This window comes from Quercus suber, unplaced genomic scaffold (assembly GCF_002906115.3).
Source record: "Quercus suber isolate HL8 unplaced genomic scaffold, Cork oak 2.0 scaffold_29, whole genome shotgun sequence".
Taxonomy (NCBI): Eukaryota; Viridiplantae; Streptophyta; class Magnoliopsida; order Fagales; family Fagaceae; genus Quercus; species Quercus suber.
Window position 1 is genome coordinate 2,018,061 of NW_027069494.1, and position 18,108 is coordinate 2,036,168.

General features: G+C 33.5%; 1 protein-coding gene and 1 long non-coding RNA gene across 2 annotated transcripts; both read left to right on the top strand.

The window, feature by feature from the left end:
* The first annotated feature begins 2,714 nt into the window (after window positions 1–2,714).
* On the top strand, window positions 2,715–16,699 carry LOC111996357 (DNA mismatch repair protein PMS1). Its single transcript, XM_065770286.1, has 11 exons — window positions 2,715–3,157; window positions 4,035–4,358; window positions 4,589–5,776; window positions 6,805–7,076; window positions 7,165–7,291; window positions 8,375–8,443; window positions 8,612–8,685; window positions 13,250–13,315; window positions 15,632–15,735; window positions 15,929–16,110; window positions 16,394–16,699. The coding sequence occupies exons 1-11, from the start codon at window positions 2,924–2,926 to the stop codon at window positions 16,517–16,519; spliced, it is 2,766 nt and encodes a 921-aa protein (XP_065626358.1). The 5' UTR covers window positions 2,715–2,923; the 3' UTR covers window positions 16,520–16,699.
* LOC136066279 (uncharacterized) lies at window positions 9,558–11,037 on the top strand. Its single transcript, XR_010627728.1, has 3 exons — window positions 9,558–9,671; window positions 9,758–9,884; window positions 10,968–11,037. It is a non-coding gene; the product is annotated as an uncharacterized LOC136066279 (long non-coding RNA).
* Window positions 16,700–18,108: the final 1,409 nt, after the last annotated feature.

An 18,108-nucleotide genomic window follows, 5' to 3' on the forward strand; every position in this document is an offset into this window, starting at 1 on the left:
TCCTTGTCAACAGCACTTTCATATCCTCTAACTTTTGACATTCCAGGTTTGCTGCGGTAATCAACCCTGTATTGTTTTTTTCTTTGCTAATGCATGTACAAGTGATAACAATATCAGATAGATTCATAGAAGAAACTAAAGGGCATGATCAAAATTGAGATTCAACTTCCATTGACTGTATTGCTCATATTGCATATTGGTGCTAAGTATATTCAGTTGAAATGCTACTGGCTTTGCCTTGTGTCTTCTCAATCTTGATTTAGAAATGAAAAGCTGGGATGCCAATTTCCAATATATCGAATTTCTAATGGTGCTTAACATTGACTTACCATTGCTAAGTAAAATGTTGGCTGATTTAGTAAGGTCAGGGTTCACTCAGGGTTCTCAACTCCAGACAGTTGATTATGGGATTTTACCCGAGCAGAAATCATCTCTCTTGCTTTACTGTGTTGCAGCGCAATGCCTGTGACGTGTTTCTTAGTCGCAGATGTTTCAGTAAATTATTTCTAAATTCAAAAGATTTCGAACGATTGGAATTGGCTCTTAGAGCAAATTATTTGGTGATCACAACATCATCCTGACTTTCATTATTTTGAACACTAAAATTACGTTAACATTGGAAAGTAAAATGCTTTATTTATTATAAGCGAATTCTTTGTCCAAGCTCCAAAGTACAAAGTCTCTTAAACTGATATATGCTATAGAGCTTGCGTTGTTAGTTGTTCTTAAGAAAACCGTTTTACATGTTTCTTGTGTTACATAATGCAACAAAACAGTTCTAACTTCGTATGAGTTGTTGATTAAGACTTGTATTAAATTAGGAGAAAGAAATTATCTACCTGAATAATACTTAGTCTATAAAGAAAAGAGTCATTTATTTGAAGATGAAATCACATACCAACACAATCATCAACCTGAACAATTCAATAATCATGACCATTAATCATGGGTATCAAATTGTTGGTCTTTTTTTTTTGGTCATCATTATACTCAACGTTCTCCACGACCAAACCACGAGGTTGGATCCCCTTCACTCTATTCTTGAATCTTAGTTAGGGTCCCCTATGTTATGGCATATTCCCTGACTAATTCAGCAACGAACCTTTTCTTGTATTTTTCTTTGGATCATCGTCGGAGGGTAATCATGCACTCAACAACAACAACCTCACCCCATAAAATAATGTCCGTTATTCAACTGTTTCAACACCTAAATCCTAAACTATTATAAAGAAAAATCGGGTTTTAGTTTTTCACACCATCATATTAATTTAAATGCAGTTTTATTTCATTCTAAAAAAAAATTGCAGTTTTATTTGTTGAAAATTAGTTAAAATACTTAAAGACGTGAAATTTTAAAAAGTTATACATGGCCAAAATTTAAAGATCTTCAAAAAAAAAAAAAAAAAAAACTACTGTTCCACAAACTCACAAAATGGTTTTGAGACAAATATATAAGTAAATAAGCTTTGTATTCTTATTTTAGTCCAATTTGGCCCACTTCGGTCAGTTCAATCCATGTTGATCTACTTCAGTTTATTTAGTTTACTTTGGTCTACTTTTGTAATTTTGGTAGACTCTTAATAACATTACATTTTTTTTTTTCTCTAATATGAGTTATAGATTTACTTATATATGCTTCATTTTTAGGCTAGATGTATAAATGATGTATAGTTTATAAGAAGTACTATAAACAAATTTCAACCAATTACGTTATTTATAAAATATCTCACCTTATAATGTAAAATGCATTATGTTCCTTAAAAAAAATTACAAAATTTAAAACACTATCAAATAACAAATGTAGATAACTTCATTTAAAAAATTGATATATTGTTTTAACTATACTTTGTTAGAAAATAATCCATCACTTTAAAAATGATTTAGGACTAACACTTATAAGTTTCAGTTACAATTTTCATTTTTTCACTTGACTAAAGAAAGTAAATTATCAAAAATTTTCGCACGTTGTATGTTTCTACGATTAGTAATGTCCAAAAACTGAAGTGTAGCATTTATTTTTGTTATGCTCTTATTGAGTCACATAAATGTATCATTTAGTTTGATTAATCTTCGATCTAGTTAGGTCCATTTTAGTGCACTTACCTAAAAATAGGAAAAACAATTTTGAGTTGAAAATACCTATTTTAAATCCAAAGTTATTGAAAAATTAGCTAATAAGAGGGTGTTTGGTTTGAGAAAATAAGTAGGTGTTTTCTATATTAATTTTCAGTCTTTTGTAAGACTCACAACATAAGAATCTGGTTTGGTTTGAAAATCTATATTCAGTTTCATTTTTAATATCCTAAAATTTGAATTTGAATACAAAAAATAAATATATATTTCCAATGAAAACAAGTAGAATGACTTTTTTTGTTAATTTTTTAAAAACGATTGGAACCCACCAACTATTAAGTCTCCTTAACTCAGACTTAGTAATTGAAGTGACCAATGTAAGTGGGAAAAAAATGTTTTTTTTTTTTTTTTTCTTTCTAAAATAAAGAACATTAGTTAAATTGGAGAAGTATGCATTTCGTAGACAAATTATGTATTCAAAACAAGTTCTCATACAACTCAAATCTGAAAATAAGTTATTTTTTCTACATTAATAATTAAAAAAACAAAAACAAAAAAAGTGAAAATGAAGAGTAACCAAACATTAATTAAGCCTTAATAAATTTAAGCCAACGGATTTCTATATAACCGGTTCATTTCAACATACCCTTTATATACCGACTCACTTTACCTTCAGTTTTGGCGGCAAAATTCGTACATTACAATACCTGCTAGGGTTTCTCTCTCCCCCTCTCTCTCCCTCTGTGTGTGACAAAAGTACAAATTGAGACCTAGGGTTTTTGCTGCCCAGTAACTTGGAATTCACAGTCCCCAATCCAATGTGAAAGTTGGTCCGAAACAAGGGGCTTCAATGGAAGCAGCTGATTCTCCATCTCCAATTGCTATCAAACCCATAAACAAAGGTGTGGTTCACAGAATTTGCGCCGGTCAAGTGATCATTGACCTCTCGTCGGCCGTGAAGGAACTCGTCGAGAACAGCCTCGACGCCGGTGCCACCAGCATCGAGATCTTTCTCAAAGACTACGGTCAGGACTTCTTCCAGGTCATCGACAATGGCTGCGGCATTTCCCCCAGCAACTTCAAGGTAACGTAACCCTAATTTTCTTCGCTAATAAATGCATGATTTCTCATTGTATATGTGAATTGAAATACTGACTGATGCGATTGTGGCTCCGTTGTGTTGTTTTGGATTAGGGTTATGTTCACGCTTGCGTTTTCTGATTTACAGTTTGCGAATTCAGAGTGTTTGGGAGGGAGTTTAGGAGACTACTACGCTATATTAGTGGAAACTATTTTCATTTGATGGAAATGAATATATCTTAACTATAAGAGATTTTGTTTGCAATTTCAAGTGCTAATGAGCTTTACCTAAAATGGCATTTCGTTTTTTTGTAAGAGTAAGATTGAGGGTGAGGTTGTGTTTTGAAAATCCGATTTCAACAAATAAAATCGAGTTTTAAGAACCAAATTTCAACATGCTTTGAAAACACAATTTAGAAAGGTAAAAAATGCTAGATTCCCAAATAGTTTTAAAACAGTATCAATTTAAATAGTTATTAGTAAAATATTAATATTTTGCAAATTTTACCTTGTAATTGGCTGACAGTTCAGGGTGGTCTTTTGTAACTTACCCTTTATATTCAATGTAGCTTGCTTTAGTTCAAAATAGCTTACTTGAGTTTGATATGTACATACTGTGAAGTATAGAGTGTTGGAGTTGGATGTAATTATTGATTTTCCGACTTCAGTTGTTACTGGGTTTGTTATGTCCTTTATAAAATTGTGTAGTATTAGTTGTTGAACTTTGTGCTTGACTACTTGTTCTCATTAAATCAATTTGAAGGAAAAGTATTCATTATGTCCTTTTTTAATTTTGATACTGCTTATTGTATCTGTCATTAGTTCATTGCATGAGGTAGCATATAATTATTGATTTATTATATAAAAAAAAATTGTTGCAGGTTCTTGCACTTAAGCATCATACGTCGAAATTATTGGATTTTCCTGATCTCCAGTCACTGACCACGTTTGGCTTCAGAGGGGAGGCATTGAGTTCACTTTGTGCTTTGGGGAATCTGACTGTTGAGACTAGGACAAAGAATGAGTCAGTTGCTACACATTTAACTTATGACCATTCAGGTTTACTGGTAGCTGAAAAGAAAACAGCACGCCAAATTGGTACGACGGTCACTGTTAAGAAGTTGTTCTCCAATTTACCTGTGAGAAGCAAAGAATTTAGTCGCAACATTCGCAAGGAATATGGAAAGCTTATTTCGTTATTGAATGTGAGCTTCTCTTTTCTGTGTCATAACTTCAATTATTTGGGTGTTGTATAGTCCTTTGAGTGCAATCTTAATGTTAACCTGCCAGTGAACTACTTAGTTATTTGAATTTGGCTAAAAGATCTATACACTATATGTGTGTGTGTGTGTGTGTATGGAAAGCCGAAAAACTCAGATTTTCTTCAGTTTTTATTTTCATTATCATCATCATTTTTTCTTCTTTAAATTTTCAGGCCTACGCCTTAATTGCAAAAGGAGTTCGGTTAGTCTGCACCAACACAACTGGGAAAAATGCGAAGTCTGTGGTACTTAAAACACAAGGAACTGGTTCTCTTAAAGATAACATCATTACAGTGTTTGGCATGAACATCTTCAACTGCTTAGAGCCTATGAATATATTTATATCAGACAGTTGCAAAGTTGATGGCTTCCTTTCCAGGTTTGGACATGGTAGTGGACGCAACTTGGGAGACAGACAATTCTTTTTTGTTAATGGTCGACCAGTGGATATGCCTAAAGTCGGTAAGCTGGTGAATGAATTATATAAAGGTGCAAACTCCCGGCAGTATCCGATTGCAATCATGAACTTCACTGTTCCAACAAGAGAATGCGATGTTAATGTAACTCCCGATAAAAGAAAAATATTTTTTTCTGATGAAAGCTCGATATTGTCTGCCCTAAGGGAGGGTTTACAGAAGATATATTCCCCAAGTTATGCTTTATATCCTGTTAATAAAGTTGAGGAGTGCACTAAGGAAGCAGATTGCTCTGAATTGTGCTCTCCACGTGAGAAATCTCATATGTTGAAACAATTGTCTCCAGATGGCAGTGATCTAGAAGTTATTGAGGAGCATGTTACAGAGGATGGAATTCCTCTCAAAACAATTGAAAATGCTCAGCAGCTAGTGCATGATCAAGAAGGATCAATCCACACCAATAATGGCAAATTCATGGAGAAAGATTTCACTCTTAGAGTACATGGCACTAAAAAGGCCGATAGCAGTAGGAAATTGACTGGTCACCTCAACAGTGTTACAATTGATCAAATTGCTTCCTCCCCTTCACGAGTGGATGAGAATGGAATTGCTGCTAATACAGATTCATGTGGTCGTTCAAGCTATGTCCAATCATCACTTAAAAAATTTGTAACTGTCAATAAAAGAAAGCATGAAAGCATTAGTACAACATTATCTGAACTTCCTATCCTTAGAAATGAAACCCTTTCTTGTCATTTGAAGAATGATGATTCTGAAAGGCATGCTGCTGTTTCAAGATCCCCAGCTAGTCATGACCTGGTTGATAATTCTGCTGTGGTGAACAAGAATGAGCCTTCCAAGTATCTTAGAGCAGATACGATTTTAAATAAATTTAGAATTCCACTTTCTTCTGGAGGCAATCGTAAAGATGGAGAACCTGGAAAGGTGTGTATGTCTATGCTCTATACATGCTCTTATATTTTTTATTTCAATCTTGTCAACGAGATCTAGCTCAAATGGCAGCTCCTTCCCTTGTAAGAGCAAGATAGAGGATGAAGTTGTGAGTTCAAGACCCACCGGGTGTGCATTTATATATATATATATATATATCAATCTTGTATCCTTTCAGCAGCCAGTATGAGGATAGAAATATTCTTTATTTCAAAATTAAAAATCTACAGTAATGTAAGTGTACAATTTTTTTGCTTAAAGTTGTGACATAATGGGCTTTATTTATAATATGTTGAGAACTTTTGAGTGATTTTACAACTGTGTATGAGATATTTGAAAACATTATCCATAAGTTTGAGAAGCTTGTCCGTACGAATGATGAACAAAGATGTTAAAGAACAAAAAGAAGGAATATAAAAAATAAAAAAAAAAGAAGTTGAAATGTCTTTAAAGGCTAAAGTTGCTCTCACCATTGAAAACCTTGAATGGTGAAACTCAGTCGGTTTTTTAATAAGCTTGGCTTGTAATGTTTTTGATAGATAGATAATCAGCATAAGACATTTGATCATAACCATTTGACCAAGAATCTTGAAATTTTGTTGGGTATTCTTTTGTCAAACAATTAAATGTAACAGTATTGAAGAGGTTATTATTAGCATTAATTGTAACCACTAAAACATGGATGTCATGATAACTGTTTACACTTTGCTACTAATGCATGTTAAACGTTTCCCCAAAATTAAGCTAAGCCCACAGCTTTCATTTTCTCTCTCACTGCTCAATGAATAAGAATGCATGCTGTTTTTAAAACATTCTTCCTAAGTGCTTGATTATTTGCTTCTCAACTTTTATATAGATCCATTTCACAAATTTAAAGTTGGCAGTATTGTAAGCATCAGATGACCTGACCAATCATTGACAAGCTTTTACCATTCTAAACATCTCTGAGGTGTAATCCTAGAAGTAATTGCTCTCCATTGTAGTCCAAGATTTTCTGCTTCTGAGTAACTAGTTCATTTCAGGAACCAAAGGGTCAAGAGAAAGCAGTGTCTTCTTCTACCATGGCACCAATTGCATCATCTAGCAAGGATCTTGAAAATAAATTACAAGATCCTTCTGTTGCGTCTCCTTCACGTTCTTCTATATCCATATTAGATGCTCCAAAGTCACCTGCTGATCTAGAGTTGTGTTCCACCTTGCAATTTAGTTTTCAAGAGTTGAAGACAAAGCGGCAGCAGAGGCTGTCTATTTTACAATCTAGCGGTCATAAAGATGGAAGAGCAAAGATGAAAAGGTTTATATCATAGTAAATTCCATTTGAAGAAGGAAAAGATATGACTGTGCTATGTTTTAACTGGATTATTTTGTTATGATCACTATAGGTGCTATGATGCTGCAACTCTGGAGCTTTCTCAACCTGATAATGAGGAACGAAAGGCAAAGGCTTTAGCTGCAGCTACTACAGAGTTGGAAAAACTATTCAGAAAGGAGGACTTTGGTAGAATGAAGGTTGCCATATTTGTTATTCATTGTGTCAGATTGTGAACTGTGCCATTTTACCTCAAAACCAATTGGTGATGAGGAAGACACACTCAAATCTTTTATGGGCTTTGACATCACACTACGCAAGCCTGCTATTAGAGTGGTTATAAAGAGTCAAATTGTGGTCCCCTAACAATTCCTCCCTCACAATGACACTCCCGTGACTTGAACCCATGACCTTAGCTCTGATACCATTTGTCAGACCGTGAGCTGTGCCATTTTACCTCAAAACCAATTGGTGATAAGGAAGACACACTCAAATCTTTTATGGGTTTTGACATCACACCACAAGGGCTTGTTTTTAGAGTGGTTGTAGGGAGTTAAATTGTGGTCTCCCAACACATTGTTTATAATTAGGGTAAAATGTAAAACTGACCTTCTAAGTTTCTTTAAATTTCATCTCAGTTCTCTAACTTTGTTTTTGTTCAGTTCAGTCCTTTAATTTTCAAGTTTATTCAATTAAGGATTTTCCATCAACTTTTGTTATATGTTGTGGTTAATTTTTCAATTTTATAAAATTTTCTTCAAATTTTTTAAATTAAAAAAATTCAATTAATGATTGAAAAATATTTTTCAGATTTTTTTTTTTTGAAATTTTTTTAAATAAAAGTTAATGGAAAGACCTTAATTGAATAAATATGAAACTTAGAGGATTGAAATGAACGAAAGTAAAGTTAGAAGACTGAAATGAAATCTAAAGAAAGTTAGAGGGTCAGTTTTGCATTTTAGTCTTATAATTATTTGCACATTCATAAATTAGATTAATTTTACTAATACAAGTGGACCAAAAAAACAAAATCAAAAAATCACCTGACTAGATACATGTTCTGATTCACCTGATATAGACTCATTAGGTTTGATTCTGGTTTCTTCGCTTATCCAACCTAGTGATAGTGATCAATTATTTTTAAGTTTTTCAAAAATCAATTTTTGTCCCTTATTAGTGGATCCATATCAGGCTGGGCTGTTTTTAACCCATCTCTACCCAACCTTATGTACATTCTGATTATGATTAATTAGTACTGACCAACCTTTGCTTCTATTTTATAGGTGATTGGGCAATTCAACCTTGGTTTTATAATTGGGAAGTTGGATCAAGATTTATTTATCGTGGATCAGGTAATATTATATTCTTGTAAATCTTTTTCCCTTAATATCTAAAAGGTTTTTTTCCCTTTTTTATTGAACAATAAATTCTTCTAAATGGTTCTTTACTTCAATTTCTGTGTTCCACTTGCAGACATTTTCAATTGATTTTTTTTTTAACAAAATTTTCTGAATTTTCAGCATGCTGCTGATGAGAAATACAATTTTGAGCGTCTTTCTCAATCAACTATTTTTAACCAACAGCCTTTGCTCCGGTGAGAAGTTGGATTTCATTATTTTGTTATCCTCATTTGATTTGCTTCTACTCAGAATGTATAATGATTGATGTAAACAGTGATAACAAGTAGAGGATAAGCAATCTGTACATGTTTGCTAAAAGTGTGCTGAGAACTTCTCTTCTAAGATACAGTATTTTTTGAGACATTTGGAGTGCTTTATCTGATTCAATAGATGGGTCTTTTTCTTTAGAGGTTGCTTTTCTATTATTTTTCTTTTCTTATCTATCTGAGTTTAGAATTTTTTAGTGCACGTCTACTTTTATTGTGCTACATGCATGAATTCAATATTAATTATAGTACCTATTTTTTAGTTTCAAGTTAAATTTTCATTGTTTGATGCTAAAGCAGAAGTTATGTTTGTATTACAAATTGATTTTTGAAGACAATTATCTTAGCCTTCTATGCATGCTTGTGCACACATGCACACAAAAGATTTTTTTTTTTTAAATTTTTATGGCATGGAACCTCACCAAGGCAGGCCCTTTGGACCCACCCCTAGGGAGTAAACCACGGATATATGACTCCATCTACCAAAATTGTGTATTAGGTAATCCAAGATATCTAGGTCTACAGCTCCTCCCAAGCCTCCAACTACTAGCGTACACCCTAATGGGTATGCACACACACTAGAACTTATGCTTTTATGTGTCTAGATTGCTGGGTTTGTCATAAGTAATCAACATAGGGCATGAACATGGTGTGCAAGATAGGATCATCTATAGGAAAAATTTACCAATTAAATCAGATGTATTGCTAACTAGAGGATTGGATGTTCAGGGTCAAAGTTACCACAATTTGGTAATGCCAACCACCTTGTACTCTTTTCCTCTGGGTGTAGCTTATGATCTAGAGTTGTGTTCCACCTTGCAATTTAGTTTTCAAGAGTTGAAGACAAAGCGGCAGCAGAGGCTGTCTATTTTACAATCTAGCGGTCATAAAGATGGAAGAGCAAAGATGAAAAGGTTTATATCATAGTAAATTCCATTTGAAGAAGGAAAAGATATGACTGCTATGTTTTAACTGGATTATTTTGTTATGATCACTATAGGTGCTATGATGCTGCAACTCTGGAGCTTTCTCAACCTGATAATGAGGAACGAAAGGCAAAGGCTTTAGCTGCAGCTACTACAGAGTTGGAAAAACTATTCAGAAAGGAGGACTTTGGTAGAATGAAGGTTGCCATATTCGTTAGTCATTGTGTCAGACCGTGAGTTGTGCCATTTTACCTCAAAACCAATTGGTGATGAGGAAGACACACTCAAATCTTTTATGGGCTTTGACATCACACTATGTAGGCCTGTTTTTAGAGTGGTTATAGGGAGTCAAATTGTGGTCCCCCAACAATTCCTCCCTCACAATGACACTCCCGTGACTTGAACCCATGACCTTAGCTCTGATACCATTTGTCAGACCATGAGCTATGCTATTTTACCTCAAAACCAATTGGTAATAAAGAAGACACACTCAAATCTTTTATAGATTTTGACATCACACCACGAGGGCTTGTTTTTAGAGTGGTTGTAAGGAGTTAAATTGTGGTCCCCCAACACATTGTTTATAATTAGGGTAAAATGTAAAACTGACTTTCTAACTTTCTTCAAATTTCATCTCAGTCCTCTAATTTTGTTTTTGTTCATTTCAGTCCTTTAATTTTCAAGGTTATTCAATTAAGGATTTTCCATCAACTTTTGTTATATGTTGTGGTTAATTTTTCAATTATATAAAATTTTCTTCAAATTTTTTAAATTAAAAAAATTCAATTAATGATTGAAAAATATTTTCCAGATTTTTTTTTTTTTGAAATTTTTTAAAATAAAAGTTAATGGAAAGACCTTAATTGAATAAATATGAAACTTAGAGGACTGAAATGAACGAAAGTAAAGTTAGAAGACTGAAATGAAATCTAAAGAAAGTTAGAGGGCCAGTTTTGCATTTTAGCCTTATAATTATTTGCACATTCATAAATTAGATTAATTTTACTAATACAAGTGGACCAAAAAAACAAAAACAAAAAATCACCTGAATAGATACATGTTCTGATTCACCTGATATAGACTCATTAGGTTTGGTTTTGGTTTCTTCGCTTATCCAACCTAGTAATAGTGATGAATTATTTTTAAGTTTTCAAAAATCAATTTTTGTCCCTTATTAGTGGATCCATATCAGGCTGGGCTGTTTTTAACCGGTCTCTACCCAACCTTATGTACATTCTGATTATGATTAATTAGTACTGACCAACCTTTGCTTCTATTTTATAGGTGATTGGGCAATTCAACCTTGGTTTTATAATTGGGAAGTTGGATCAAGATTTATTTATCGTGGATCAGGTAATATTATATTCTTGTAAATCTTTTTCCCTTAATATCTAAAAGGTTTTTTTCCCTTTTTTATTGAACAATAAATTCTTCTAAATGATTTTCCAGATTTTTTTTTTTTTGAAATTTTTTAAAATAAAAGTTAATGGAAAGACCTTAATTGAATAAATATGAAACTTAGAGGACTGAAATGAACGAAAGTAAAGTTAGAAGACTGAAATGAAATCTAAAGAAAGTTAGAGGGCCAGTTTTGCATTTTAGCCTTATAATTATTTGCACATTCATAAATTAGATTAATTTTACTAATACAAGTGGACCAAAAAAACAAAAACAAAAAATCACCTGAATAGATACATGTTCTGATTCACCTGATATAGACTCATTAGGTTTGGTTTTGGTTTCTTCGCTTATCCAACCTAGTAATAGTGATGAATTATTTTTAAGTTTTCAAAAATCAATTTTTGTCCCTTATTAGTGGATCCATATCAGGCTGGGCTGTTTTTAACCGGTCTCTACCCAACCTTATGTACATTCTGATTATGATTAATTAGTACTGACCAACCTTTGCTTCTATTTTATAGGTGATTGGGCAATTCAACCTTGGTTTTATAATTGGGAAGTTGGATCAAGATTTATTTATCGTGGATCAGGTAATATTATATTCTTGTAAATCTTTTTCCCTTAATATCTAAAAGGTTTTTTTCCCTTTTTTATTGAACAATAAATTCTTCTAAATGGTTCTTTACTTCAATTTCTGTGTTCCACTTGCAGACATTTTCAATTGATTTTTTTTTTAACAAAATTTTCTGAATTTTCAGCATGCTGCTGATGAGAAATACAATTTTGAGCGTCTTTCTCAATCAACTATTTTTAACCAACAGCCTTTGCTCCGGTGAGAAGTTGGATTTCATTATTTTGTTATCCTCATTTGATTTGCTTCTACTCAGAATGTATAATGATTGATGTAAACAGTGATAACAAGTAGAGGATAAGCAATCTGTACATGTTTGCTAAAAGTGTGCTGAGAACTTCTCTTCTAAGATACAGTATTTTTTGAGACATTTGGAGTGCTTTATCTGATTCAATAGATGGGTCTTTTTCTTTAGAGGTTGCTTTTCTATTATTTTTCTTTTCTTATCTATCTGAGTTTAGAATTTTTTAGTGCACATCTACTTTTATTGTGCTACATGCATGAATTCAATATTAATTATAGTACCTATTTTTTAGTTTCAAGTTAAATTTTCATTGTTTGATGCTAAAGCAGAAGTTATGTTTGTATTACAAATTGATTTTTGAAGACAATTATCTTAGCCTTCTATGCATGCTTGTGCACACATGCACACAAAAGATTTTTTTTTTTTAAATTTTTATGGCATGGAACCTCACCAAGGCAGGCCCTTTGGACCCACCCCTAGGGAGTAAACCACGGATATATGACTCCATCTACCAAAATTGTGTATTAGGTAATCCAAGATATCTAGGTCTACAGCTCCTCCCAAGCCTCCAACTACTAGCGTACACCCTAATGGGTATGCACACACACTAGAACTTATGCTTTTATGTGTCTAGATTGCTGGGTTTGTCATAAGTAATCAACATAGGGCATGAACATGGTGTGCAAGATAGGATCATCTATAGGAAAAATTTACCAATTAAATCAGATGTATTGCTAACTAGAGGATTGGATGTTCAGGGTCAAAGTTACCACAATTTGGTAATGCCAACCACCTTGTACTCTTTTCCTCTGGGTGTAGCTTCTCCAGATAGCTGAGCTGTACTTTGACGTGTATGTCAAACCCTTTTATGGAATGCCATTGTCTGAACTGTACTTTGACAAATATGTCAGCTACTGGAGACTTTTCCATCCATTCTCTGAAGTTGTTGGCATAGGATAAGAATCTCTTCTGCTTCAGTAGTTGCAGAATTTAGATATGAATAGATTTTATACATTTGGGAGCTGCTAGAGCCTTAGGAATTCAAATGACATTCAAATATATCTGCCATTCAGCTCTGCATTTAGCTTCTCTGTAATGGGGGCTGGGTTCGGTTATGGTCATTTTAGTATTCTCCAAGTGAGGTTTGAACTTTTGAGTGAGCTTTTTAATTTAAATAGGTTGTGTTTAGTGGTTGTCCAGGCATTTTGTTATTATTGATATGCTTACACTATTTCTGCATCTGCTAGAGATTGAATTATAAACCTTTGCTTCCAAATATTATATGGACAGGCCATTGAGGTTGGAGTTATCTACTGAAGAAGAGGTGGTTGCTTCAATGCACATTGACGTAATTAGGTACCACCTCATCTGCTTCTGTTTTGTTTATCATATTTGTCTATTCATTATTTATATTTTGGTCATTTCTGAAACTGTTAATTTATAGGTGAATTACCAAAAGTAAATAACTTTGTTTGACTTCGGTTGAACCTCTGGGCATCACACCACATAACAATTATGTTTACCAAACATGCTATGAGTGCATGTTAGAATAAGAACAAACATAGCTGTTGGAATGCGATTGAATTGCTGAGGAAGAATGGTTGCCCATGGGGAAGTGACCATCAAAAATAGGGTTAAATAGGAGGTCTATGTCGTTGACTTTGCAGGACCTTGGGTTCAGTCAAATTCAAGCTCTAAATAAATTTTGGGGTAAAATATCATTTTCGTCCCTAAACTTTCACAAAAGTTTGTTTTCTGTTCCTAAATTTTCAAATTTTCATATTTCTTCGTTAAAACTTTACAAAATGTTCTACTTTACCTCATTCCGTCTATGTCCGTTAGTTTATATCCTAAGTGGCCTAACGGAATGTTGACGTGGCATTTGACTTAGACCAAACCATTTTGTTTGAAAAAATTATGGACACATGGCATGCATTTATTGGCACACATGGAAAACAATAATACCCACTCATCTCACTTTTAGTTCTTCGTTGCTAAACATCACCATTGCTCACTTTCTCTTTTTACCCAATAGCTGTTCTATGATTCTTACTCTCTCTCTCTCTCTCTCTCATTGTAAAGACTAAAGTCTGTTCACTAACCCCAGAAATCTCTTTTATAGAAATCGAAGAAAAAGTCAAAAATAAGGAAAAAAAATCAAAACAAGTGAATGGGTATTTGGGGTATATCTGTAGAGATTGAAGGCACAAAAGCACACACCTTGAAATCTGTTGGAGAAAACGTTGAAAGTGGTAGAGAGAGAGAGAGAGAGAGAGAGAGAGAGAGAGTAGGGGTTGGGTTGGTGATGGAGTTTTTTTTGTGTTGTGAGTGAATAAATTCCTCAACCAAATCACACATGCCATTTTAAATTACATTGTTTACTTTGAAGATTTTCATTATTAAACTTCAGAATTGAAAATCCCCAATCCGAACTAGACTCTCTCTCTCCTCTCAGTTGGTTATTTTGTTGAAATCTAGCAAATCTGAAAGATTTCCAGCATGAAAATTGTTGAAATATGGGCAGATTCTCCGCCTTCACTGTTATTCAGATTTTAAGTTTTTGTGAACTAGAAAATTCTTAACATTCTGTTTGGTTGCCTAGAAAAGTAAAAGGAAAATGAAAGGAATAAAGTAAACTCATGAAACTTAAATGTTTCACAGCGAAGTGCTTTGGATTTCAAACTGTGGAAGAACTCAACTGAACCTGAAATAACTTACTATACATTATTTTCTTTCATTTTCTCGTCTGCCAAACGAGAACTAAAAAACACTCATCTTCCTGGCAAACACAATTGGCATCAATACGTAGCTGTTTTTCACATGTGCCAATAAATGCATGCCACCTGTCCATAATTTTTACAACAAAATGGTTTGATCTAAGTCAAATACCATGTTAGCATTCCATTAGGCAACACATAAATGGAAGGATGTAAAGTAGAACGTTTTGCAAAGTTTAGGGATGAAAATGATATTTTACCTAATTTAGACGCATTAGTTTTTTAATTTGTAGGCCTTTTTTTGTTTGTTTGTTTGTTTGTTTGTTGTTGTTGTTGTTCTGTTTTTTATTTATTTATTTATTTTATTTTATTTTATTTTTTTTTTAATGTTGATCTCAACCTCTTTGCATTCTCACATTTACTTTCTTTTAGAAAAATATCCTTCTTTAAGCACGTAGTCATACCCAAATTTAGTCATACCCAAATTTAGACTTTCCCAGATGAGCAAAGCCTACATAAGCACACATGCTGAACACTTTCACCCTATTCATTGTAACAAAAAAAGTTATGACCCTAAATTAGTGCATGATATTATAATTGTTAATGAATCACAAATCAGTGTTTTAGTCATACCCAAATTTAGACTTTCCCAGATGAGCAAAGCCTACATAAGCACACATGCTGAACACTTTCACCCTATTCATTGTAACAAAAAAAGTTATGACCCTAAATTAGTGCATGATATTATAATTGTTAATGAATCACAAATCAGTGTTCAAGTTTACAATGATGATACATAGAGATTCTGCTGGTGGAATCACTAGAATTTGTTCATTTTTAATCTTTTTTCCTGGAGTCTTGCATTGTCCTCATCCATTTACATATTTGGGTGTGTGTGTGTATAATTTCTTACTACTCTTTTATTTTCTGATGGTAATATGATTTCCAATTTCAGGAAAAATGGCTTCACTCTGGAAGAGGATCCACATGCTCCACCTGGGCAGCATTTTCTATTGAAAGCTGTCCCATTCAGTAAAAACATTACTTTTGGAGTCGAAGGTAGTTGTTGCTTTCAGATTTTTTTCCCCCTGATATTCTACCGTATGGACTGTATTTTGAATGTAATGACCATATAGGAATATGTTGCTATGCCTTGTGCAGCATTATCACAAATATGTCTTTGTTAAAAGTTCTTGCATATTGATGAAACGGAGCGCAAAAGACATTTACCATTTACAGTTTCTTTGAGCAGATGTCAAGGACCTGATTTCTACTCTAGCTGATAGTGAAGGGGAATGCTCAATGATTGGGAGTTACAAAATGGATACTTTTGACTCTGTTTGCCCAAGCAGAGTTCGTGCAATGCTGGCATCACGTGCATGCAGATCATCTATTATGATTGGAGATGCGCTTGACAGAAATGAGATGCAGAAGGTAATAACCCAAGATTACTTTAATTTCCCTTGACCCTTTCCATGTCCATGCGTGAAGCATGACCCTTTTACCGCTGAATTTCTTACACAACGAGAATCTATGCACTTCGTTGCTTTGAAACTTCATAATTTCCTGAGCTTATGAATCCTATTTTGCAGTTAGTTTTTGTAATGGTTCTGACATCATTCTCTGCACTTTCAATTATATTGGATAAAGAATATATCATTATACATATTAGAGAGAAGCATGAGTGTTACATTACTGATTTACTTGATGGCTTCAGATACTCAAGCATTTGGCAGACCTGAAATCTCCTTGGAATTGCCCGCATGGTAGGCCAACCATGCGTCATTTGACTGACCTGACATCCATTCACAAAAGATCAGAAGGAAAAAATGTGGACTGTTAACAGATCTTTTCATGACTATAAACGGGCCTGTGGTTTATCTATCTTATTTTGTATGACCTTAAAAATCCATGTAAAAAGTCCCCATTCACCTATGTGACTATGTACAGGTACTTAATGTGTGTGTGTGTGTGTATATATATATATATATATATATTGGGGAATGCTTCTGGTTCTGGGTCCTCTCTCTGTCTCTCAAATTACATGGACTTTTGGCCCTTGATCTTGGCATTTGATTTTATGCTGTGTTTAAGGGATAGTCCCTTCCATCATCGAAATGGTGCAGCAGTTACTCGAACAGCTTAATAGCTGTAAAACTTGATAAAAACTTTCTCGTGGGTTTAAGGGCTTGGATATGTACTGATTTAATTTTAATGGATGGAATAGAAAGAGAACTGCAAATGGTTGAGTAGGTTCGGACAGGCTCGGTTTCTGCATAAGGGTTTACATTCTTGATCTCATGTGTGTAAGAATATATTGCTCCAGCTAAAAGTTTAACCATTTCAAACTGAGTAAGTTAAATGCATATCCTCTTAATGGTTTCAATTCTTACTAAATACAGTTGTTTTGTTGCATAAAGGATGTAAGAATATGATGTTTTTAAATTTTTATGGTTACGTCACTGTCGAGAGCTTTGTAGGCAATGGCTCAACTAATCCTTTTTAGTATTTCTTCCTTCCTTCACTGTAATTATCAAATAATAATAATAATAATAATAATAAGAAGGAGAAGAAAAAGAGTTTTACTAACTTATACTCTTAGGGCATACATTAATTAATCATTTTAAAAAAAAATTTATGGAAAAATAAAAAAATAATTATTTTTTAAACAACTTTTTTAATTTTTTATAAAAAAAAGTTTTATTTATGTGTATTTTAAGGGCACATATTAACTGGACCTTAATAATAACATTATTATGCAATTCTTGAAAAAACAATTATCAAGTTTTACACAGTCAAACACATCACGCACATTCTAGTAAAATGAATGCCATAAATGGTATCATGACAAAAGTCTCGTGGTTTAACAGTGTTGTTCAGTTCTTGTCGCGGGAAGAAAATAATAGTAAATAAATAAATTCACATCACGACACTAAAGGGAAACAAGAGCATTGACATCTACTGGTTACTAATCTCTATGTCCATTAGCTACTTAAATAATTTTCACATCAATTACCCAATTAGTGTTAGTTATTACATGAGCCATTATTTTCACTAGTCTAAGACTATATTAAAGATGTCTTTACAGTTTTGTTAAAAATGTATTTATTGTGACAAATGATGTAGATTTGTTAATTATGTATTGTAGGGACCCAATTTGAATTGAGTGTTGGGTTTCAGCCCAATAAGCCCAAACAATAAATTTATAGAGAGTGGGTTGACAGGCTTAGGTGCTGGCCGTCGATCACCACGCTCAAACTTTTTCTTATAAAAAAGGCTAAGTGTTTCCTTCCAAATAGGGGAATGCTCCTCGGCCATAGGCCAAGGAGGCCTTCAGGTTTCCCCCCCCCCCCCCTTCTCTTGGCTTTACTAGCTCTTCATTTTTTTTTTTTTTTTTACAATAAATACTTAGAACTTAGAACTCTTATCTCA

Bases quoted from the DNA above. Each gene is read 5' to 3' on its own strand.
- LOC111996357 (XM_065770286.1), top strand. From the start codon at position 2,924: ATGGAAGCAGCTGATTCTCCATCTCCAATTGCTATCAAACCCATAAAC. The intron at 4,359-4,588 runs GTGAGCTTCTCT...TTAAATTTTCAG, and splicing joins AGCTTATTTCGTTATTGAAT to GCCTACGCCTTAATTGCAAA. The intron at 13,316-15,631 runs GTACCACCTCAT...TTCCAATTTCAG, and splicing joins ATGCACATTGACGTAATTAG to GAAAAATGGCTTCACTCTGG.